Below are 24,448 nucleotides of genomic sequence, written 5' to 3' on the forward strand. Positions count from 1 at the left end.
AGTTCAAGCATGGGCAATATTAAATATTCAATTTGTAATGACCTGTTCAAATTCAAAATTGAGTGTTTAAGTGCAGCAGGACGTGCCTCATTCTAGCTACAAAGCAGCACAAAACACCTTTGGAAATTAAAGATAGGACTGTCAACATTGTAAAATGCACCTGCCTCATAATAATGTCAACTGATCTATAATTTTACAATGTAGTTTAGGACTACACGGGTTACATTCAGATTAATAATGATAAATAACATCTTAGTTCTAACTTTGTTTTTGAACAAGTGACAGATCTAGCATGTATATTTTTTGTGCAAAACAAAAGAGTCAAGTGAAACTTAACATGCTAATACACAACATTTTCATCAAGATCATGGCACCACAAAGCAGAGCTATAGAATAGCTTTTTGTTCTTAAAGTACAAGTTCAGACATTTAACCACCATTAAAACAATACTCATACGTACCTATATGTACAATTACTAGTTGCTGCGATGCTCCTCTTGTCCTCCCAATGTGTTTTCCAGTGTCCAATAAGATAGGAGAGAAACTAGGCAAATGTGCTTATCCATGTTAATCCAAAGCTACATGAGGCTTCAGCAGTCTTGAGCTATAAGTGGGTATTTTTCAAAGTTACAGTCTTTGTAGACTGAAATTCCCTCTCTGCGCTACTGCTCCTACACTGCTCAGCAAGACAAGATTGTCCTGGGAAACTCAAAGAGGGAATATTGTACTAAGAACAGTTCATCTTTCTTTAATTCAAATGCTGAATCTCATATTAGCTTCAGTAGAACTTCAGAATGTAGTTTTGCAAAGGACTGTAGATTCTGTCTCCGATCTGTTACTAGGAGGAGAAAGGTTACAGCAACCAGGACTTCTTCCAATGTACATGTTGGCATGCGAGTATTGTGTTACAATAAACTTGAAGAAATGTGAACCCATCCTTTAACACCTGCATGATGCATACACTTAAAAAGGTTTCGATACCCACTGGTCCTAAAACAGGCCCTGGCCCTGGTTTGGCCCATTAACTTATTTAGAAGTTGTTGGAGCACCTACAAACAAACCAGTGAGGTGCAAGCTTACAGAGCGGCATTGCTCTGCAGACGGGTGGGCTGACTGTCAGGTTCTCAGACGATATTTGCAGTTCAAGCACGCATAATGGATAACAGAGCTTTAACCTTGAATAGAAACTTCTAAAAATTTGACATGTAATGAGAACATTCAACACACCGTCTTGTTAATGTGTTAGCCCCAAGCATCCGATAAGGTGATATACATCAAAGCTTGTTTCTTAGAGTTTATTTAGGAGTCCTTCTGCCTCCAGTCTGCCACTGATCACTTAATACAACTTAAAGTAACTCAGTCAGAATTTACCTTTTGACAAGTGATGCAACACAGCTTTGGGAACGCTCCCAGAATCCTTAGTTGCCATGTCAGTGATAGGACTGGATGTGAAGTTGTTGCCTGTGGCCAGAATGCACACATTAGGAGTGAGTGGAAGCTCTCCAGCATGGCATATCTCTTTATGTAATGCAATAGCATCTGCTGAAGGCGTTGACATAATCCCAGAACTGAGCCATCCTGTCGGCATGCCAACAAGTCCGCAGACAAGGGATCTAAAAAGGGAGTCTGCAACAACCAGCCAAACGAGCAAAGAGAGGAGAACAAATGTTGGGTAGAAGCTGATAGCTGGTCCACATTGCTCAAAACTTCTCATCTCATTGGAATTTTATAGTGACGATATAGAATTATTGAATCTTGTTTGTCAAACAGGGTTAAAACCAACCTGCCTTGCGGGAACACTGCAACCCAAATGTTTGTCCCAACTCTTTTCTCTGCTCAGCACTTACAGACTGAGGGTATAATAACGCCAGAGCAAATGCAAGTGGAGGGTTTTGAAAAAATAAAAGCAAAAATTTGAATTGAACCCCTCAGTGAAATCAGGGAAAGCAGTAATTCAAGACCAAACAAACAACAGGGGACTTGAATAACTGACACAAAATTTCCAATTAAGCCACACAAATCTGCAAAACAGTGCCTCGCCCTGTGTGAGGCTACCCACAGCGGGAAAAATCACATAAATGCAGAACTTACTTAGAGGTCTTGATCATGTGGGGTTTTCCAGCATGCAAATGATGTGCGAGATAAGACATGTCATGCTTCTGTTTAATATGGAATTATGAAGGGAAAGCATAAGGCGCAAGCTAAGCTTGATTATTAACTTCTCCTGTGCAGAACTGGGTAGTGTGTCCTATCAGCTGTGCTGTGTGCATGTGGGCATATTGCCACTCTCCAATCAACGCTGATTGAGCCCAGGTGCAGGTTTGTCCTTCCAAGAGCTACGGAGCTGAATCGATACCAATTCACCCACCAAATTTGTTCACGCTCGCAACAAAACTCTTGAATTACAGTATGTCGCGTTTTTATATCCAAACGGTGTCAAATTTACAATGCAGACATAGTGTGCTGTGCTCACGTATCTGCGCCGAGCACTGTGTGTCCTGTCTTGTCCTTTAGCAGCGAATGTTAGATCCTGTTGTCCTTGTATCATGTGTCTGCATTCAATCCAGCCTACGCCTGGCTGCACCAGCGTCACCCACAAATTCCTGCATGTGATTATACTTGGCGGAACAAGTGATTCTGGTGTGCACTATGTATATATCCCAAAAGTAAATATCAATCGGCACTTACTTATAAAAATGCTCTTCTTGGAACAAGCATGTGACCAACATTTAACATTAAAAGCTTTCATAACATACTCACAAGACAAATTACTCACGACTATAACAATATTGCCTGTGTTTTTCCACTTTTTCATATACTGACATACGTCCACAGCTTCTACAGGTCTAGTCAGAGCAGTAGAATTGCTCCTCAATTATCATGACAAACTGGCTTGTGGCATTTAAAAATAAGCATTCATGAAATGTGAAGACTTCCCACAAACTTCCCTTTGTCCTACAACTTATTGCCCTGTCTCTCTTTAACAAGAAGCAGGCGTGCTTGGATGGAAGAATGGTTCTGTCCTTCACACTGTCTGATTTGCTTAGGAAAGGCGCTCACGTCTAATACTAATCTGAACGACAGCAGTGGAAATCTTGGCTCAGTTTCAGAGGCTAGATTGGGCCTGGCCCAATGACCTTCTCTAAGAGAACATGGAAAGTTTGCCGGCTCAATATGTCACAGCCAGCATGAGCTTAGAAAGAGAACAAGAAAGGAGTGATTAAATGGGTTAGATCCGTGGCTGGCTTTGGTAGATGTCAGGAGGAGTGCAGCTCTGGTTGTACTATGAGATTATCGGAAATTGTATCATCATGGACGCATCCAACTTTACAGAGCAGAGAATCAGAGAAAAAAAAAAAAGACAATTTCTAAATCCAAAAATATTTCACTCTGGACTTTAGAGGTGAGTTTTGTTTTCTGTATTCAGCTCCAGAGTTCGGTTCAATTTGTATGAGTGCAACAAGTCTAACACATCAGTAGCGATCAATATAACCAGCCCAACATTATAAGAAAAGACAAAGCTATCATTCTGTTAGGAGCCAGACTCAAGAAATTCCCTTTTAGGCATCCTGCTGGATAACAGCAGATCCCATCCACTGAAAGTCACTGCTTCACTGACATAAACAACTGATAATGCAGAAATTGGACATTTCTTAAGGCATAATTATAGCAACTGAAGTAAGTTTAAAGCAAATTAGCCTCACAGGAAGTTGAAACAAAGTGTTAAAACGGGGTTAATTGAATTGTAAGCCTTGTCACAGAAGATTACCAAGTCCAAGAAACACCACTTTAATTGCGTTATTACCATGTGGATTAAGGCATGGGGTATTTTTGCCCAGTAATTATAGCTTGACTGTCCGTGCATTTTAATGCACTTAAGTCAGGACGATTTGGGCTGAGATTTTTGACAGTCCAAACAGAGGAAAGTTCCATTACAAGATGTGTCTGTAATGCTTTGGGATAACACTGGCATTTCAGCTTTAATGGTGCCCACAAAATAAGGATTAAAAAGATATATGGTGATAACGAGTAATTAATTTGACAGGACATCGCCTTGATTTGATGCTATTTCTGTATCAGAGGAGAGAATCAGAGGGGCTGAAATTCATTTTTTCTGTTTTCAGATTGGATGTCAGCCATGGAAACTCAGCTTTGGTATTTGTGTAGGTATTTAAAATAGCAGTCAAATATTGGTTACATCACAGAGTATAAATATTAGCCATGCTAGTTGCATAGCTCTATGGAAACATCTGAATTACTGTTGAATGGGTATTTGGTGGTCTGCTGAGTTATCCTCTTACGGCACCAGCAGCTCAGAGTTTACACTCATCTTGTGAATCAGCATCTACTGGATGGATTGGGACAAAGGTTGTCGCAGGCGTTCATGGTTCCCAGATGATGAATCCTAAAGACCAAATACCTGCAAAACCAATCACATCCCTCATCCATCCACATCCATCAGCCTCTGCTGTACTGTTTTAAATGCTAATTAGCAAAATAACATGGTAACAGGCTAAACTAAGATGGTGAATATGGTAAACAACATACCTGATGAACAGCATGTCGTCATTGTGAGCATATTAGCATGTTGATGGTAGCATTTAGATTTGCCTGCCTACAGCCTCACAGAGAAGACAGCGTGGAGGTCGACTGTTGGTCTGTTTAACTGACCTGAAGGCCTCTCAGCCATGTTTTTGTTGCTGCACAAATGAACCTATTTTTTGCTGCTTTAACTGCTGAGGATTTATTTTATTTCTCAGATGGATTTCTCTTTCAAAGAAGCTGAGGTTTTTAACTGGAGAGTTAATGTCACTGGCAATGTGTATCTGTTTTCTGCTTTGAAATGATAAAAAGCACAGACAGCATCAAACCTCTTCTTTTGAAACTTTATTGATCTCCTGTTGCTATCCGCTTCCTACACTCCATATCTTCTGCCCTCAGCTAAATGTGACTATTCAGCCTATGCAGCGAGCTAAACATAAATGGCTTCAGTAAGCACTCAGGAGACCGTGTAACATTCTTCAGATGCTTTACTGATGTACCATTTGTATTATTCCCTTTTTCTTTTTTGTAAAACTGTAATAACAGAAACAGAATACAGAGAGTTTAGATTCAGTAGAAATGCATAGGAAACACACTAAACATCATTGCCACATGCACATAACCGATCCCAAGTCATAACCTTAGCAACAGATGGATATAGTACGTGAAATAGCATGCTAAATGCTATACGCTACTATGATTTGTGCTAACAGGCAAGTCAGAGCTAACGGCTAGCTAACAATAATTGCCATACTAAGTGACAACTGACTCCATAGACATGTAAGAAGACAACTGCTTACTGAATAAGGCACTAATATACATCAACAATAAGTCATTTCATTTCAAACTTACAGATTATGCCATTTCAAGGGGTAACGGCTGAATGAGTCAACGGACACACCAGAACTTTCCTTCCATGACGTTTCAGTCTCTCAAGCGCACGCACTCGCTACTTCCGCTATATGACCACTAGGTGGCAGCGCTTACCACGGTCAATGTATTCCCAATAAAGACACATTTGCTAGATTAATTATTGGACAAAAAACTATGAACTGTCTTATAACAAACTCTCTGAACTGATATGAGGGACAGAATACTCCCCGTCTGACATCTGTAAGATGTCACATTAACAAACCGAACACACTCTTATCATAGGATATGAGTCTTTCAGGTGTGGTCCTTCGAAACCAGCAAGATGACTTCGCTAATGGGTCTCAAGTATAGTCTCTGTTCGCCGTTGCGGATAACCTTGACCTCGATCTTCCTTACTCTGTTGTCCTGACTGGGGAAAGTCTTTGATACCAGCCCGAGAGGCCAATCATTCCTGTTCTCTAGCCCATCTTTGAGCAAGACAACATCTCCGACTTGTAGATTGGGTTTTGGCGTCCTCCACTTTCGACGACCTTGTAGTCCACTGAGGTACTCTCTCTTCCACCGTCCCCAGAAGACGTTGGCCAGGTACTGTACACGCCTCCATTGAGCTCTAAACAGATAGTGGTCGTTGAACTGTCCTGGTGGTACTGGAGGCGTGTCAACTTTTTGTGTGAGCAGCATGGCAGGAGTGAGAATCTCAGGATGCTCTGGGTCAGTGGAAACTGTCGTAAGTGGCCTTGCATTAATTATCGCAGTGACTTCCGCAAGGAATGTCACTAACACCTCGTGTGTGAGCTTTGCGTTTCCACGCTGCAGCAGCATTGCATCTAGGATCCGTCGACTAACGCCGATCATGCGTTCCCAAGATCCGCCCATGTGTGAGGCATGTGGGGGGTTAAACTTCCACTCGCAGCCACTGTCTCCAAGATAAGTGTTGATCTTGTTGTTATTACAGCCCTTTTTGTCAATTTGGAGTTCTCTGCAAGCGCTCACAAAGTTTGTGCCACAGTCAGATCTGAGCAGTTTGACAGCACCTCGGATGGCAAAGAAGCGGCGCAGTGCATTTATGAAAGACGAAGTATCCATTGATTCTATTACTTCAATGTGTATGGCACGGGTGCTCATACATGTGAAGATGACTGCCCATCTCTTGGCCTCTGCTTGACCGCCTCTTGTTTTTCTGACTGTGACAGGCCATGGACCAAAAACATCTAGGCCCACACACGTGAAAGGAGGGCCTGCACTCGTTCTGTCTTCTGGTAGATCTGACATGATCTGTTCTTGTTGCTTGCCTCTTAATCTGCGGCATGTGACGCAGTTGAAGATAACACTACTGATGGCTCTCTTCCCACCCACTATCCAAAAACCTGCAGCTCTGATAGCGCCTTCAGTGAAGTGTCTGCCCTGGTGGTGTACTTGTGCATGAAAGTGTCTGATTATGAGCTGACTTATGTGGTGTTTACTGGGAATGAGCACAGGGTGTTTGTCGTTTGTTGTCAGTTGAGCTTTTGTTAGCCGACCACCGACTCTAAGAACAGCGTTTAGGTCTATGAATGGGCTTAACTTGCTAAGTGGGCTTTGTTTGTGGACGGACTCACCCTGTTCCATGTGCCTGATGTCATCTGCATATACCTCTCTTTGTACTGCACGAACAATGGTGACTTTGGCCCGCTGAAGTTGTTCTTCAGTGATGTGCTTGTTACATTTGTGCCATCTGTGACATGCGCTCTCCGGAGCACCTTTAAAAGACATGGCAATGTGCAGCAGCCTGGCGACAGCTTTTAACAGATGACTCCAATTGGAGAATCTTTGAAACCTTGCAGTTCCGAGCTTGCCTTTTGACAGGGACGTGGCACAGGATACAATCTCCGGACGCAGTTCAGTGTCGTTTTCAGGGTTAATGAGGTTGAAGGACTCTTCCAGTATTTGACCTTGGCCCGAGTCAGCAAGGAAGGCGGGTCCGCTGAGCCATGTAAAGTGGGACAGATGCTCGGCGGACAGTGCTCGTGTGGCATGATCGGCTGGGTTTAGATGTGTGGGTACATAGTGCCATTGGTGGGTCTGGGTAGAACGTCTAATGCGCTCTACACGGTTATGGACATACACATAAAAGCGTCTCTTTTCGTTGAAAATGTAGCCGAGTACTACTTTAGAGTCTGTGTAGAAGTTTACCTCGTCTATTGTGGTGTCGAGCTCTTCCTGGACCATATCTGCCACTTCCACAGCCAGCACAGCGGCACAGAGTTCTAGTCTGGGAATGGTGATATCTGGTTTAGGAGCCAGCCTGGCCTTGCCAAGGAGAAAGCCAACTTCACTGTGTCCACTAGCGGCTGTGAGTTTCAGATAGGCAACGGCCCCTACAGCTTTTGTGGATGCGTCACAGAAAACATGCATTTCCTTTCTTTGAGCCTCAGATAGTGACATGGATGTATACATACGGGGAATCTTGAGTTGTCGTAGGTGCGTTAGAGAGTCTTTCCATTTTTGCCATTTCTCCTGTTTCTCTTTTGGTAGTGGGGCATCCCACTCGCTTATGTCAGTTGAAATCTCCCTCAGGATGGAGCGGCCTTCAATGCTGACTGGCACAGCGAAGCCAAGTGGATCATATAAACTGTTGATGACTGACAGTACGCCGCGTTTGGTGAAAGGCTTGTCAGTGATTTCGTTTTGAAACGAGAATTGGTCAGTGGACAGGTCCCAGCCCAGACCAAGGCTGCGTTGCATGGGCGGGGAGTGTTGTCCGAGTTCGAGTTCCCGCAGGCCTGCAGCTAGATCTTCACCTGGGAAGGCACTGGTGACTACAGGACTGTTGGACGAAATCTTGTGAAGTCGGATGTTAGACTGAGCCAGCATTTTTTGTGTTCTGTGAAGAACGTCGATCGCCTGCATTTCAGAGGCGAATGACTTTAGCCCGTCATCTACATAAAAATGGCGCTCGATAAATTCTCTCACATCACTGCCGTATTCTCTCTCTCCTTCCACAGCAGTTCTCTTGAGTCCATAAATGGCAACTGAGGGTGATGGGCAATTTCCAAACACATGGACTGTCATTCGAAACTCGACCACTTCTCCATCCAGGTCGTGATCACCGAACCACAGAAAGCGCAGATAATCACGATGGTCCTCTCTGACCATGAAGTTGTGAAACATTTGCTCCACATCAGCCATCACAGCATGTAGGTCACTTCTGAAGCGGAGGAGCACACCCACAAGACTGTTGTTAAGATCTGGACCTTTGAACAGCACTTGGTTGAGAGACACATTTTCATACTGGGCACTTGAATCAAAGACTATTCTGATTTTAGCTGGCTTTTGGGGGTGGTAAACACCAAAGTGTGGGAGATACCAGCGTTCCTGATGGGGTTTGAGTGGAGGAGCCCTTTCTGCGTGTCCTTTATCGAAGATCTTTTCCATAAACTCCACGTAATGTTCTTTCATCTCTGGCTTTCTCTTTAATGTCTTACGTAGCGACATGAGGCGGTTGAGAGCCTGCTCTCTGTTGTTAGGTAAGCGTTGTTGATAGTGATGAAAAGGCAGTGGAGCCACCCAGTTATTTGCCTCATCTTTAGCAAACTCACTGTGCATGATGTTCAGAAATGACTCGTCTTCTGCAGAGAGTGCCAGTTTATCATCATCAGTTGTTTGCTTGAAGATGTGTTTGCCCAGCTCATCTTTGGCTTGTGTGCCCTCAAAACAGGGACATTCTTCTGTGAACTTTACCTTTGTGTAGATTTTGTTTTCACAGGAAGAGAGGAAACTGGGGCGGCCATTGTCGAGTATGTTTGTCTTGTAAGAGTTCATTGTGGGCCTGTGGGCTCCTGAGAGGCAGACGTCTCCGATGATTGCCCACCCAAGATCGAGCTGTTGGGCATAAGGTGCTTCATTGGGGCCGTTTACCTGGCGGCGAACCTTGTGCGCCCGAATTATGTCTCGGCCTAGGAGGAGGAGAATATCAGCTGATGGATCGAGTGGCGGTATTTGTGCAGCTACATGAGATAGATGAGAGTGAGCAGCTGCAGCTTCCGGGGTAGGTATCTCGCTCCTATTGTCTGGAATCTGGTTACATTCGGTGAGTGTTGGCAGTGGCATTGACACTTTTCCATTAACACCCTCGATGACAAAACCATGAGCTCTGCGCCCCATTTTCTCCATTGTACCAGAGCATGTTTTCATTGTGTATGGGAAGGCCTCGCCATGTAGACCAAACATATCAAAAAAGTGGGAACGAGCCAGTGATACATTACTTTGATCGTCTAAAACTGCGTACATCCTCCTTTTCTTTTCAGGGGCTGAGCTGGGGTACACATTTACCAGGCAAATTTTAGAACAAGACTTTCCTTGTAGTCCTTGTCCACATACCTCAGTGCAGTTGGATGTGGTCACCGTGGGGCTGGGGGTACCTGACTCCCCGCCATGCGCCTCTGGTGGAGTGTCAGGGTCTGTAATTGTCCATGGGGGTGGCCCAGCATGCATGGCGGAAATGTGTGTGTCGCTGTTGCACTCTAAACAGTGAATAACGGCTTTACAGTCCTTGGCCCTGTGGTCTGTTGATGAGAGACACTTGTAGCAGATTGAGAGCTCCTTGAGTAGACCTCTCCTCTCATCCAGCGTCTTCATTCTAAACCCTCTACATTTTGCGAGTGAATGTGGCTTCTTGTGCACTGGACACTGTTTGTTGGGGTCAAGAGAATGAGCATTTAACTTATTGTTGGGTGCACCAACTTGTGTTTTGTTTGCTGTGATTGGGGCTCTGAACCGTGTTTGTCTCACTAGTGGCTTGTCCACCTTCACGTGTGCAGTGCTGTAGTTTTGTAGCATGAAGCTGGGGTCTGTTTTCATTTCAGCGTGGCTGTTCACAAACTGGACAAAGTAGGAGAAAGGCGGATAGTGAACCTTATGTTCTTTCTTATATTTTGACCCTTGTTTGACCCACGACTCCTGCAGGCCGTATGGGAGCTTTTCCACGATAGGATTTATTCCTCTTGGAGTGTCGAGAAAGGTGAGTCCTGGCAGATATCCTTCTTTCTTTGCTATTTCAAGCTCTAGAAGGAGGTCGGCAAGCTCTTGTAGGAGGTGGGCGTCTTTCGGAGCAACTCTGGGAAAGCTTTCCAGGCGTTTGAACAGAGAAGCTTCGATTACTTCTGATGAGCCATAATTCCTGTCCAGCCTTTCCCATAAAAGCTGAAGACCTGCTTCTGAATTGTTAACATGAACAGCTCTGATTCTCAGGGCGTGCTGGAGAGACTCACCGCTGAGCCATTTGGTGAGTAAATCAAGCTCTTCACTGTATTTCAGGTTTAAATCTTCAGTGGCATTTTGAAACATAGATTTCCATGCTATATAAGTCTCTGGCCTATTGTTGAAAACTGTGAGCCCTGCTGTCAGAAGGTCACGACGTGAGAGGAGAGCAGCAAGGTCTGATATGTTAGTTTGTCGATGTGGTGATGGAGATGGGATATTATCCACTCCAATATGACTGGACGAATGAGGTGGTGGAAGGTTGGCAGGGTCACTTGCATATGCAACTGCTGTTAGCGTGCTTGGCCCCATGATGTGAGTGTTGTCTACATCACATTTTTGTCCTTTATTGTGCTTTACCTCACCTTTCATATTTGTGTCATTGGGGAAGTGGGTATTTACATATTCTTGAGTGCGGCTGACAGCCACGCCCATTGTAGCAGGAAAGTTCTTGTCTGGTAGCTCCACAGACTCTGCTTGGTCCAGAACCGCAGCTTCTAAGACCCTCGCTGCTGCGAGCGCTGCTTCAGCCTCTCCCTCTTGCCTCAGGGCGTTCAGCGATGCCTCCATTCGGGCCCTCTCCATCTCGATGCGTGCCTTTTCGACCTCCATGTCTATTTGGCGTTTAGCATAGTCTGCTCTGGCCCGGGCGGCTTCAGCGTTGGCTCGTGCTTGTGCTGCAGCTAGGCTAGCTGCTGAGCTACTTGACCGGCGTGATGCAGTCGATCTGCACTCTGATCTTACTTCCAGTTGGGAAAGCTGTGAGGTGTCTCCGTGGTTGGACATGTCTGCTGTCGCTGGAGTGGTGTCTCAGGACCCCGACGATGCACTTGAAGTGTAGATAATCTTTTTACTCTTCTGCCCTCAGCTAAATGTGACTATTCAGCCTATGCAGCGAGCTAAACATAAATGGCTTCAGTAAGCACTCAGGAGACCGTGTAACATTCTTCAGATGCTTTACTGATGTACCATTTGTATTATTCCCTTTTTCTTTTTTGTAAAACTGTAATAACAGAAACAGAATACAGAGAGTTTAGATTCAGTAGAAATGCATAGGAAACACACTAAACATCATTGCCACATGCACATAACCGATCCCAAGTCATAACCTTAGCAACAGATGGATATAGTACGTGAAATAGCATGCTAAATGCTATACGCTACTATGATTTGTGCTAACAGGCAAGTCAGAGCTAACGGCTAGCTAACAATAATTGCCATACTAAGTGACAACTGACTCCATAGACATGTAAGAAGACAACTGCTTACTGAATAAGGCACTAATATACATCAACAATAAGTCATTTCATTTCAAACTTACAGATTATGCCATTTCAAGGGGTAACGGCTGAATGAGTCAACGGACACACCAGAACTTTCCTTCCATGACGTTTCAGTCTCTCAAGCGCACGCACTCGCTACTTCCGCTATATGACCACTAGGTGGCAGCGCTTACCACGGTCAATGTATTCCCAATAAAGACACATTTGCTAGATTAATTATTGGACAAAAAACTATGAACTGTCTTATAACAAACTCTCTGAACTGATATGAGGGACAGAATACCATATGTTGGTCAGATTACAGGAGCAGCCACACGGACTTTGTCTGTTGCTCAACAGCACTACAGTGCAGATGTTTCCAGACCCTGGAATTTGATCACAGCCCTCCAATTAAGCAGTGGTCTCTCCTCTTTCTCCTACTTCTCACATTCATAATTTCAACAGCCAGGGAACCCAGGACAGTTTCAGAATATCATTAGCCTAATGGACAGGAGCGCAGGATGGCAAGAATGAATGATTGCATTAGGGAGCCATTTGCTGCAGACTGTACATTGACATAAATAGCACAAACAAACAATAATTGTCCATGTGGCCATTCTACTGTATTGTGATGGCTAGCTGTGTGATGCATGGGTTCAAGCCGGGGTCTGAGAGAGGGGGGAGAGATGCTCTCCTCAGCCCTTGTGTTGGAGTGAGTGGGTTGGGTGGGGGCTAAGTAGCTGGGAACTGGATTTAGACACAACTCCACAATCCACCAGGACCACTCTGAAAAAAATACAAGGAGCAGAGAAGACTGAGAGGGAGAGAGCACTCAGCTTTTCTTTCTTCCCAAGTCATCTTTTCAAGAACGCTCGAATGGAGCCATTATGAGGCTGAGATACAACTAGTATGGGACAGTTTAGATAACAAGCATCAAAACTAGATAGCTCCAAACTGAGGGTTGGGACCCCCAAAAGTGGTGATGAGCTAAAAAAAAAAAACTGAACAAATGAGCTTTTAATTAGGTCTTTTTTTGGACTTTTCAATAACATTCGGTTACTCCTGTTAAACTCCTGTATGGTGTTACATCCCCAGGCATCTAAAAAATATTAAAATGAAAAATAAATGTCTTAGAGCAGGGGTGTCCAAACATTTTTCACTGAGGGCCACATACAGAAAAACATACAAAGGGCTGGGCCACTCACTAGAAGTGAGCTATATTGCTAACTTTAATCCACTAGAGGTGATTTATATCGCCTCACCTCTAGTGGATTAAAGTTGGCAAAATCAATCAAATGTAAGTAAATTCTGCTTGATAACTGAATATGATTCAAGAAAAAAAAACAGCCTTTCCATTAGTGGGCTTTCATTTATTAGTTGTGGTACAAGCTGGTCTTTGCCTTGTAGGCTCTTGTTCAGTGTGTTCAGGTGATCAGTGAGATCCACTAAAAATGCCCCCCCCCCAGCACCAGCATCAGCATCAGAGAGGGAAGCTTGAAATAGTCTGTGCTAGAGCCCTGGTGCTCGAATTAACAGCCTTACCTCCACTTTCTTGCCCCTCAGCAGACACCGTAGATTCCTTTGCGCTCACCTATCCCAGCTGGAGCCCCATCCATCGTACCTCCACACAGCTCGTCCCATTTAACTCCGATCATGCCAACTACACCTGGCACAGCTTCAAAAACATCCTCACCCGTCGTGGTGCTCTTTAGACTGCTAACATCAAGCAGCTCCTCCGTAATGCAAAAGTGCTCTCATCGCACACCACGTCTGAAACTTTCAACACTAACTTGCTCTCTTACATTTCCTTAATTCGGCCATTTTGGGTCACCTGTAGCAAATTTCTTCTTCGGTTACTCATTTTATAGAGAAGCTGCCTCGTTCAAGACAGTTACTCCACCTAGTGGTGAGACTAAGAAGTACAATACAGTCCAGCGCAAGTTCCATGTGTGGGCCGTGTTCCAATACATTTTTAGAATTTCCTGCAGGCCAATGAAAATTGGACCACAGGCCGCAGTTGGCCCGCGGGCCGTAGTTTGGACACCCCTGTCTTAGAGAATGGAATAACTCTTTGATTAAACTGCTCACAACTCAGCCATTGCTTTTGAAGGTTTAGGCCCACTGATCTAAAGAATGATGGCAGCAGTGAAGTATTTGAGTGAGTTTCTTTGTCTGTGTGTACTGAAGTTTAAGTCATTTTGTAATACAGATCTCATGCTACTTTGTATTTGCAGTACTTGATGTTCTTAATTTAGTCTGTAACAGACTGTAAACGACCCATTTGTATGAAGGAAATAAGCATATTTGATTTGTCAGTATTTTGAATGAAGTCATTAAGTATTGCTGTCATGGAAATTATTGTTAATTGTTATTGATGCTACTCCATGATTGCCAAATAATAACCCATGATACGCTGCTCTCATCATCACATTTACATGTTGCTCTCCCCATCAGCTCATTAGCGACGGCGCCGTGACTCCGGGCCTATCAGGATCCGTCTCACCACCTGCACCTTGGAGTCTGGGAGCGAAGGGACAGAGTGTCTGAGGGGTGCCATCACAGCTTTGGCCCAAAGAGCACCGTCGCAGCCTTGTCACGTCGAGTCAGTCCCGCTTCGTCTCTTTCCACTCTCCGTCTTCCTTTTTCGGTCAGGTGATGCGCACACAGAAAAAGCCTGGCCGTCTGCATCCGGAGCCCTAACGTTCTCTGTCAGCTGGCTGTCCCTGCGGTCACAGTGGAGATTGGTCTTTCTGCTGACGTCCCCTCTGTGTGGCACAGAGTTGCCAGCTCCAGCATTCTTAAAGGCCGGCCATGGCCTCAAGGCACAGAAAGCAGGTAAACGTAAGGCCGTCAAGGCAACAAAGATCTGTTACTGAATGATCAGTTGGCCAAATTACCAAATGATTGCCAGTTTCTGATAATTGTGGATGTTCCTATGCTAATCCATCAACAAAATCTATAAGGACACACACACACATCATCACAAATACTAAAACACTGGAATCTTTTAGGTTTCCCTTTTTTGTTGTTCTAATTAATACGCCACGTCTTGGGCACACTTGAGGTAATTAACATTGTTTTTTGCCAGCAACACAGAGCAGATGGTGATTGAAAATAGAGGGATGAGTCGCTCAATCAACCACCATTTGTCTGTAGCCATTAATTATCTAGCGAAGAATACGTTCAGTCCCCAAAGTTGATAGTTTGGGGGGAAGAAGAATACTGTCCTTCTGTTCCTCATTACTCTTTAACAGCAGAAACTGCTGAAACTAGAATGCCGGATAGGGAGATAGTGATTTTAATAGCACAGTCATTATCTTCTCCCATAAGGTGGCATACGATGGAAGGCTGGTAGGAAAAAAAAAAGGCGCTAACAAAGCAGCGTTTCAATAAATGGAAGCCAGGCAACATCTAGTGGCTCATTCTGTTCTGATTCATCAAAGCAAACCACTTTCAGAGATGATGGGACACAATGGACTTTCATTCAAGATGATGGGTCCAGAAACCGCCGCAGGAAATGTTTATTTTTCTTGTGATCAAATGAAAGCCACTGCGTCATGTGACCACTGCCAGAGAACACCACAGGCAATATGACTTAACCAATCATCCCTGGTTTGTACATGCAATCCGACTGGATTAACAGCCTCCTCGCCTGCAGCTATTGCAGTCATGATATCATGATGTTTCAAGATTTGGCTTCTTTGTCCACTTCTGGCAAAGTCTTCTTGGTTTTGCTTCACTCGAGCACTCCAGGAGCGTTGAATTCTGCCTGGCAACAGATTAGTATTAGACACTCAGCTTATATGAAATTTTCTATAAATAAAAGGTTACAAGAGGGCGAGAGAGACAGAAAGCGAAGAGGAGTTTGGGGGATTGAGCAAAGAGAAACCTTGAAGGGACACTAGAGGCAAAAACTCAGCGATGCAGCATCACATCCTGGCATCACACTTCTTTGATGTTATTTTGTCATCGCCAACAGCTCCCTAATCCTACGTCTTGTTTTTATTCTCTCTGCCAGGCTTGTAGTCAGACACAATCAGTGTCACCTCAGCTTAATTATTGTGATAGAATCAAGATGAATGTTGCTGCTTCAACGTCACTTGTTCTCTATTGATACAGAAGGGACATTTGCACTCTTGATGTATCTTGTGCTAGGCTGAGAATTAAAAAAAAAGTGTTCTTGGTAGTAAATTACCGGTAGGATTGCTCATGTTCCACCCCACAGGCTTTAATTAACTAGTCTCAGGTAGTCTAATCTTATTATTAAAGACTGCTTCTTCCACACCCTAACCTGCTTACGTGCTCCTGGCAGGCAGGAGAAGGATGATGCCCTCATAAAACAGCTGCCAAAATTGTGCAGGGTTTTCATTTTCAAGTTGCTCTCCGCTGCTTGGCCACTAAAATACAAACCATTTACACATTCTTGTCACATCGCTGGAAACAAAGGCTGAATAGTGAGTGCCATTTTCAGGGTTTCAACAGCATCCGACACAGCAGCCACAGCTAGATGCCAAATAAAATACAGAGCTACACAACTCAGCGGCAGCATCTCAGTGTTTGTCCCACGGAGAGCCCAGCCCCATCAAACCCCATTATCTCTAAGGCTACCACTTACTTCCAACTGGAGTAGAGATAGCTGCTTATCTAGTGGTTAATAATAAAAAAGACACATAACAGATAAAAAAAGCCATCCTATCGTGATGGAGAGAGAGAGGTGGGAGAGAAAAAGCCGACAGGGAGCAGAGAGATTTCCAGGGACAGTTTCATTCTGCGGAAAGGCCAAGCAGAGGGAGACCTCCCGCTGTAATGCGGCAGCCAAGCCAAAATGAAAGCCAGCCGCTCTCTTCTCCGGGGCTAAACAGCGGCCTTAATAAAAAACACAATCAGACCCCCAACCTTAAAGTTTAATGCACATTCTAACCATATTTCTCTTTGCACCAGTAAAATGGTGGAAGCTCCTGGTGTGATCCAAGTTCCCAGGCTAAGATGTGTGTGTGTGTGTGTGTGTTAAAGAAAAAGAGGGGGGTGTTATAATCATAATGAAGCCCCATTGAATATCAAGCACACCATCAACTCACTATAGCTCGCCATCGTCTTAATGAAATTGTTCCCCCCAACTTTTTAATTAACTTGCAGACTCGTGGTGTGGAGTCAAGTTGTGGACACAGACAAAGACTACAGTGTTCTTTCCCAGGTGATATGAATATCAAAGAGGGAAGTTGCTCTGAATTAAGCTGAGTTTCTTTATTAGGGGAGAAACTTCAGAGAGAGACAGATGTGCTGAGGATGGGCTTGTGTCATTTCTCCTGCGTCAGTCAGCTTTCATTCAACACTTTGATATACAAGCGCAGGAGGGAGGGATGATGAATTTATTGTGAATCCACATTTACAGCACACATTGTTTTCATAACTTTCAAATCTCCCTTTTTAAGAAAAAACTTCAAGGGTGTCTCCTTGATAGTAATCAGAGAGAGCACAAATCATAATCATTTCACAGCGCCGACTGAAAGTGGTACAACAGTGCTTGATGAAGGGACATTCATCACAGGGAAAGGAAGATAATAGGGAAGACATTAAAAAAAAAAGGAGATTTTTTTTCAAACACATTTCCCTTTATTGGCATGGTGAGGCTGATGAGAATTGCACATAAAAAATAAAATTCACAAGAAAGTCGTACAATAGGTAGAACCACAAAGGCATTGGTAAGGACTTGGCAGAAGGCAACGTGGATAGGACACAAACAGGTAACAACCCATAGCGACCCCCTCTCCCCTCCCCCCGAACACACACATTCACCTCCAGAAACACACACACCTGTCTAAAATGACAAACTCACACACACGCGTACATACATTTGCTCGTACACATATTGTCCTTCCAAAAGAAACATGATTACCCAACAAACGTTTAAGCAGTGGCAAAGTCCTCAATAGGTCACATTATTAAAAAGTCCGCCACAGTTGAAATTTGAACCATAAGGTGTTATAATATATTGCTACTCTAGGCAATTTACAAAGCATTTTTTTTAATTACAATGATTAAAGCCACATCTATCAAATGGGACACGACACCATTACCCAAACGCTATACAGACAGCAAAAAAGTAAAACAATGTTTCAAAACACAGGTAAAGGGTTTTTTTTTAATCCTTCCTTCGACCAATTTTTGCCTCTTTGCATCATGAAAATTAGGCTTTTCTTGTCTCCACAGTCAAACTCTATGAAAGGAAGCCTGTGATCAGCAAAGCTTTCATACAAAAGGTTTTTCCTTCCTGTGATGGAAGCTGGTTCTCTCATTACTTGGCTCGCGCTAGAAACGGGATATTAATTGAACCAGAAACCGCAAGGTTACCTTTTATGTCATGTCGACGGCACTGTGATATCTGGACTGTGAGCGGGGGCGATGGTGTGCGGAGGGGCGGCGTGGTGATGGGAAGTAGTGCGGCATGCGATACATTGTTGAGTAGTTTTCTCTAGGCTTATAGAATGTCATTTAAAATCTGCCAGTTAAGACAGCTGAGAGGCAGATATCCAAAGTGGAATATACGTTCCCCACTGTCCTCCTGTAATAGCCATGCACTACACAACAAACAGTTTCAACTCGACACATTTTACACACAGGGTGGGGTTAAGAGTCAGTCACGTTTGCACAGATGTCACAAGGTAATGCGTGCATTACAATCACAGAGACTCAATTACATCTTAAAGGGAAGAGCAGGAGGTGGGAGGAGGACAATCAAGTGTTTACCGCACAGGGCAATGTCACGGTGATGAAATGACAAGACACTGGAATGGAGTCATCCTAGCTACCAGCGACTGGGTAATGGGTCAAGTCCAAAAATCACACAACAATAGGAGCTAAAATACAACTCTGAAAAATAATTTATTGCTTTTTATATAGTTTTTTCTTTCATTAATATTATTATCATTGTTATTATTATTATTAATCATCTTGTAATTATTGTGAATAGTAGTAGTAGTATCATCAATATATATATGTATATATATATATATTGTACATCAAATAGATTTTTAAAAAATTCAGAAAAAGTAAATTGTAAACTTTTGTTTGGCATTCACATAATCAAGCGTGAGTGGAGCGGTGACAACAAGTGTTTACAGTGGTACAACAAAATTCCTGCAAAATCATTTTATTGCTTCATGTTCTGCTTCTGTGTGGAAAGAAAAACCAGCAAACATGCTGCAGATCTGACTAAGAGTGGAGACAGAAATCAGTAAAGTGATGAGGGGCAGACTGCTGGAGTGATTAGCTGAATGTTTTGATTGTTTTGGAAAGGCATAGAAGGTAACATTATCCCCACCAGACCATTTATTGTACACCCTGTCTAGTGATTGTAAATTAAATAACACAAATCAAAGGACAACATAAACAGGAAATAAATTTCATGAGGTACGCCATGTAAAATGGAGTCTATAAATATTCTTGATTCAAATATTAAAATAAATAGATAAATATGTGTTAGTACTGATTTGAAAAGATTTGAATGCAGTATTTTCTTTCACCAAGGTAATCAAAACAAAAACCATACAAAGCATACGTACATGTATATATATATATATATATGTATATATGTATATATATGTTCTGTGATTGCTTCCAAAATAATGAATTGATAAAAAAAAGGGGTACCTTTTTTACAATCATGAAAAACACGTTAAAAATGCATTTTACACTGGTTGTATAAGCAAAAACACTGATTGAGAAACTTTATAAACAGATAAAACTATACATGGTTGACTGTTTTTTTCCCCAATAAAATAACTTAAAAAAGGATGTTTGTTCACATGCTCTTTCAAAATGAGCAGTCGGACATATCTTTTTTTCTTTTTTACAATCATATCATGTCTTCTAAACATCATGTAGGTGTACAATATGTTTTACTGTATTGTAATTACTACAGATCGACATTCTGAATTAAGAAATTTTCTCCTCATTTTTAAAAAAGGCTGCCTTTTACAGTGCATAGCTGTAACAAATAAAGAACTTTATCCGATATGTACATAAAATAAAAATATTCCTTTTTATAATATTTGTAAATACACGGCTACATTTCTCCTTAAAATGTAGACAACAATGTTACCTTGAGAATTTTAACCTCCAAGATACAATTCCCTATACTCTTGTTTGTAATGTAACACTAGATCCAAACACCAGATTTAAAGAAAAAAAGAAAGAAAAGTCAACAGCAAAAGAAAACAAATCTGGCTGAACAAGCTGCATGTTTTCACTCCCAAAGAATTGTGGGCATTGTAGTGCTTGGAGAAAAAAATGTCATCAAAGTTTTTCTTTTCTTCTTTCACCGATGGTTGTACAGCAGTAGAGTGCACCAAACCTGTGCACCACGTTCTGAGGGTTCACTGGCTTTCCCAGAATGCAATGTCTCTTCCCAGCTCTTCAGCAGCTATGTTCATGTAAACTTTATTTTTGATATATTCATTTATATTGATATAGGTCTATAGACTTATTCTTATATACTCTATGATATAGAGTGTAAAACGTGTGGTAGTCTCGTCGTCAAAGGAGCGAGAAACAACAGTGAGGTATCAGAAGTCCCTCTTTGTGACAGACAGCAGGTGCCACTGAGCTGGTTACCTTCTCAGGCTGCGCTGGGCCTCCCTCAGCAAGCTGTCAAAATCCATGGAGTCGTACTTGCTTTTCGTGGAGGCTGGATCAAAATCGTCCGAATGGGAGTCTGAAAGCAGCACGTAGGACTGTGGTCAGTGTGGAGCAGAGCAGGAGTTATTTGAAAATGCACATAAAACGAGGTTCACCTGCGTCTTCTCAGAAAACCTTTTTCAGAAAACTGTCAGAGTATGCTGCCTTTACACCATTATTGCTCAGTCATGTGTAGCTCAGTGTTAATCTAATAATCATAATTTGTTCCCTGACTTTGGCTACAGTAAGAGTAAGGTTGGCAAATTTCCACAAAATCATGAAAATGGGGTAAAAAGAAGCATAATGCCCAGAGTCAGACTTAAAGGTGACGTTTTATGAGAGGTTATATGCTGGATGAATGTTATAGGAATGGAAAATGTCTCAATCCATCAGTGCATGTTTACACAGCAACCGATTAACTGTCACCAAAGAATTCAAATGGTGAATTCAGAGGCAACAGATGTGAAAGCATATCCTTCTCTCCGTCCATCTCTCATGTGTCCTATTTTTCCTGATCAACTTGATAATACATAAAGAGTGTCTTATCTCTGCCAACAGACAGCTTCACAAATGGGGCCCCCAAAGGGCCCAGCAGCACACTCTGCGAGCTTTGAGAAATGGGGATGGCCGTGGCAGCTGGAAGACGCCAGTTGTGATCTAATGCAATGGCCGAGGGCTGGATTGTGTCATGCTGCGCACCTTGAGGGATGAAAAATACCCCGGCGCTCTACTTAAAACTAATGGACAGTGTCTCTGAAAACAAAAAAAAAAAGAAGTGGGAGCCTACATGATTGAGGGAGAGGTTTGGATACCACACTATTATAAGACTCTCCCTTCCTCTCAGTCTCTTTATCCTGTGCTATCAGTATGGGGACGACAAAATAGCCTGTTCCTGACAAAGAGGCGGTCGAATGAAGGCCTTTCCATTTCAGTAGACTGATTAGTCAATCTCGGCATAATGTCTATCCTCAAGGCTTTAGGATTAGCAACTGTTCTCTGTGTCAATTTCTCATCATGTCCTCTCTTTTAAAGCTGATGGCTCCAAGCATGTGCTTTGAAAATGTATAGTAACCACTTCATTTATTGAGGAGAGTGCTCTTTTTCTCTCAGGTGACCCACTGACCCTCCTGTAGCGGTGCATTATACAACCCTGACCGCACATTTTGCTGGTAAATAAGAGGAAAACTGGCTGCCGATGCAAGAGTCAATACAGATCTTATTTGTCATCATCAAACGGAGGCGCTGATCTTTTGTGGGTGTGCAACACTTAACGTAATGGGGCATCTTACGCTTCAGTTTCAACATGGCTTAATTTACACAATTAACGCAAATCGAAGAACTTCAACTAACAAAGGAGAACAAAGTTTTTTTCTTCGCATGTTAAAAGTGGGGCATCATGCCAGAGGAAAAAGCCTCAGTTTCATTGACATCTTGCATTATTTATCAAATGCGTCACTCAACTCTCAGCTGCATCCATTTGAGTACAGATCTCTGCCTGCGATTTATGTATTTGATCAATATAGAGGCTATGTACATACATCAGCTGCATACATGCATGTTTCATGTCTATGGAATCACTTACTTTAGATGAATTCTGCTATAGTGCTGTCTGCCACAAACCCCTGACTCCCAACACAGGCAGCAGCATGCATAAGTGCATACGCTCCCACAGTGGCCCCTCCCTCTATGTAAATGACCGGCTCCTATACGCCACATCAAGACTCTACCTCCTTTCAACGCCGCAACAGCTGGCAACAGATGGAACTTCACTCTAGAGGGAGGAGGGGTTGCTGGGACTTAACCTTGCTCCCACCTTCCTCTTCCTCACCTTATCTCTTTCTTGTCTTACTTCTGCCTCGTCTTTCTCCGCGTAATTTCATCTCTACTCCTCCCTCCTCCGTGCTCTTGAAGTGATTCCCACACCCACGCACATATATTCAACAGCAGATGAGAACGCATCTTGTATACAGCTGCACACATGCCTCTAAGTGCTGTCTTTCTGCCTAATGTCTTGCGTTTCATTTCAACAAAGTAGAAGCAAGCATCCCGTGTCCACATGAGCAATGGAGCCTGTCTTGTTTTCCTTAAGATACTACGGCTACTAGCAGGGAGGAAATGGAGATCTATTCTTGGTATGTTCACAAGCCGACCTCTGAACTCTCTTTGCCCTTTTGAGCCATGAATGCCCCGTGGATACATTCAGGGCTGTAGGAATTGTTACGAGCTCCGAGATGGATCTCTTTTGATCTGGAAGGTTGTTTTTTTTCGCTGTCTGATTTCCCCCCTAGTTCTCCTTTTTTTCTCTTTGCACTGACAGTCCTCCCAGCTACGCAAATATACCGCATGACTGCAGGGGGCTGATGGAGGGAACAACAAAGCTGCACTTACCCAAGTCTGTGTAATGTGATTTGCAGAACTGCTTTTGTCCGCCAAAGCACAGCTCGAACTGAGGCTCGTTTGACCTGCGTAAGGTGTGTCCGTTCTCAAGGGCGGCAAAGGCGTCACAAGTGTAGCGGTACGTGATGAAGCCAAAATTGTCCCTGGTCAAGAATAGAAAATGATACGTCAGAGTGGTGCTGTGGGGCAGCAATAACTGAACAGGGGGCCTTGTCTTAGATGACGATCACACTATTTATATGCAAAAGAGAATCAATAAAAGTGTATCTTTCGGGCTCCACAGGCCTAGAACTAGATGGATCGGGAGACGCTCTGAGACTGCAAAAGCTCTGTCTTTGTTTTAGACCTTCAACACTTGCCTTTGCTTTAAGTTTAACAGTTACAGGAGTTTCCTACCCCCCCTACACTAATCCCAGACTACCGTATAGATGCACACACACAAGCACAAGGAAAGTCCTGGGGCCTTACCCATCGTCCCTCAAGTTCACTGCACATTCTTCAATTTCGCCAAAGACTTCAAAGCGGCGCTTCAACTCTGTCCGGGTGCAGTCGGACCTCAGTCGCCCCACGTACACCACCCGTCTCTCCTCCTGCTTGTTAAAAGGAGAGACAGAGCGGAGGAAGGAGATTAAAAGGGGGAGTCTGTTTTTCCTTTTCCCCTCTCTTTCTTCACCGAGCCCTAATGAATTGGTCTTGATCACTCCTGTGGATACTGCAGCTGACTTCAGGCCCCCGTTTTTGTCCCTCTCCCCTGTCTGCCTGTTGTGTTCCACTGTGATTGGTTCAGCTTCCTTCCTGTTATCTGATAGAGTTGCAGATAGAGTGCCCTCAGTCTGCCTTGGCATTACAATTCCTTTTTCTCTCTGCAACTCATCAACCAGAGGCAGAGTGATTTTTATCAAATGATGCCATGTCTTAAGTTTGGGGCTGCTTCTTCCTTTGTGCAACCTAAAAATAAAGCTGTAGGTGACTCAGCTATAAATCAGAAAAGCCTGTTTCGTTCTCTCCGACTTGGGAGTCAAACTCACAGTACACAGCAAACTAGGCATGGTTGTTTAATGAGAGGTCTGTTAATGTTGTAAGGATATTCATATCCAAGACAGAGGGAGCATTAAGAGCAGCAGCAGTGAGCCACAGGGCAAAAAAACATGGATTTCCTTGTACCTCAGAGGACGTGGGGGTCATAGTGGAATAATTTAGGAACAAACTGCACCAGGCTGCAATTACAGCCTTTGAGTAGTTTAATTGCATCTGCTAATCATATAATGCAGCACAAGCCTTGGGCTATAGTATATCACTTGTATTATTTATTTATTCATTCATTTACTTGCCATTACTGGTGCAGGTCCATTGAGGCCAGTTGAAATTTTGAATGCTGTCTTGAGGGCAGCAGTAAATATGTAAATCAGTGGCCTGGTGCTAAACTCAAAGTTCACCTTTGCCCCGCAAGACTTGTATAAA

At 43.3% G+C, this 24,448-nt stretch overlaps 2 protein-coding genes across 7 annotated transcripts in view; one reads left to right on the top strand and one right to left on the bottom strand.

The window, feature by feature from the left end:
- sec24d (SEC24 homolog D, COPII coat complex component) overlaps positions 1–24,448 on the top strand; it is a 367,406-nt gene that overhangs the window by 274,927 nt on the left and 68,031 nt on the right. The window lies entirely within an intron of this gene.
- Positions 17,339–24,448, bottom strand: part of ppargc1a (peroxisome proliferator-activated receptor gamma, coactivator 1 alpha) — a 37,584-nt gene continuing 30,474 nt past the window's right edge. For 2 of the 6 annotated variants that reach the window (XM_070854887.1, XM_070854885.1), the window contains exons 11-13: positions 23,456–23,580; positions 22,979–23,130; positions 17,342–20,627 (exon numbers count right to left, since the gene is read on the bottom strand). In XM_070854887.1, the coding sequence (XP_070710988.1) occupies positions 20,524–20,627; positions 22,979–23,130; positions 23,456–23,580 (381 nt within the window). In that variant the 3' untranslated portion in view covers positions 17,342–20,523. Of the gene's footprint in view, positions 20,628–22,978; positions 23,131–23,455; positions 23,581–24,448 lie in introns of all 6 variants that reach the window. The other 4 variants (XM_070854883.1, XM_070854884.1, XM_070854886.1 and 1 more) reach the window with 4 other exon arrangements.

The sequence above is a fragment of the Pempheris klunzingeri genome, chromosome 23, assembly GCF_042242105.1.
Source record: "Pempheris klunzingeri isolate RE-2024b chromosome 23, fPemKlu1.hap1, whole genome shotgun sequence".
In the NCBI taxonomy this organism is placed as follows: Eukaryota; Metazoa; Chordata; class Actinopteri; order Acropomatiformes; family Pempheridae; genus Pempheris; species Pempheris klunzingeri.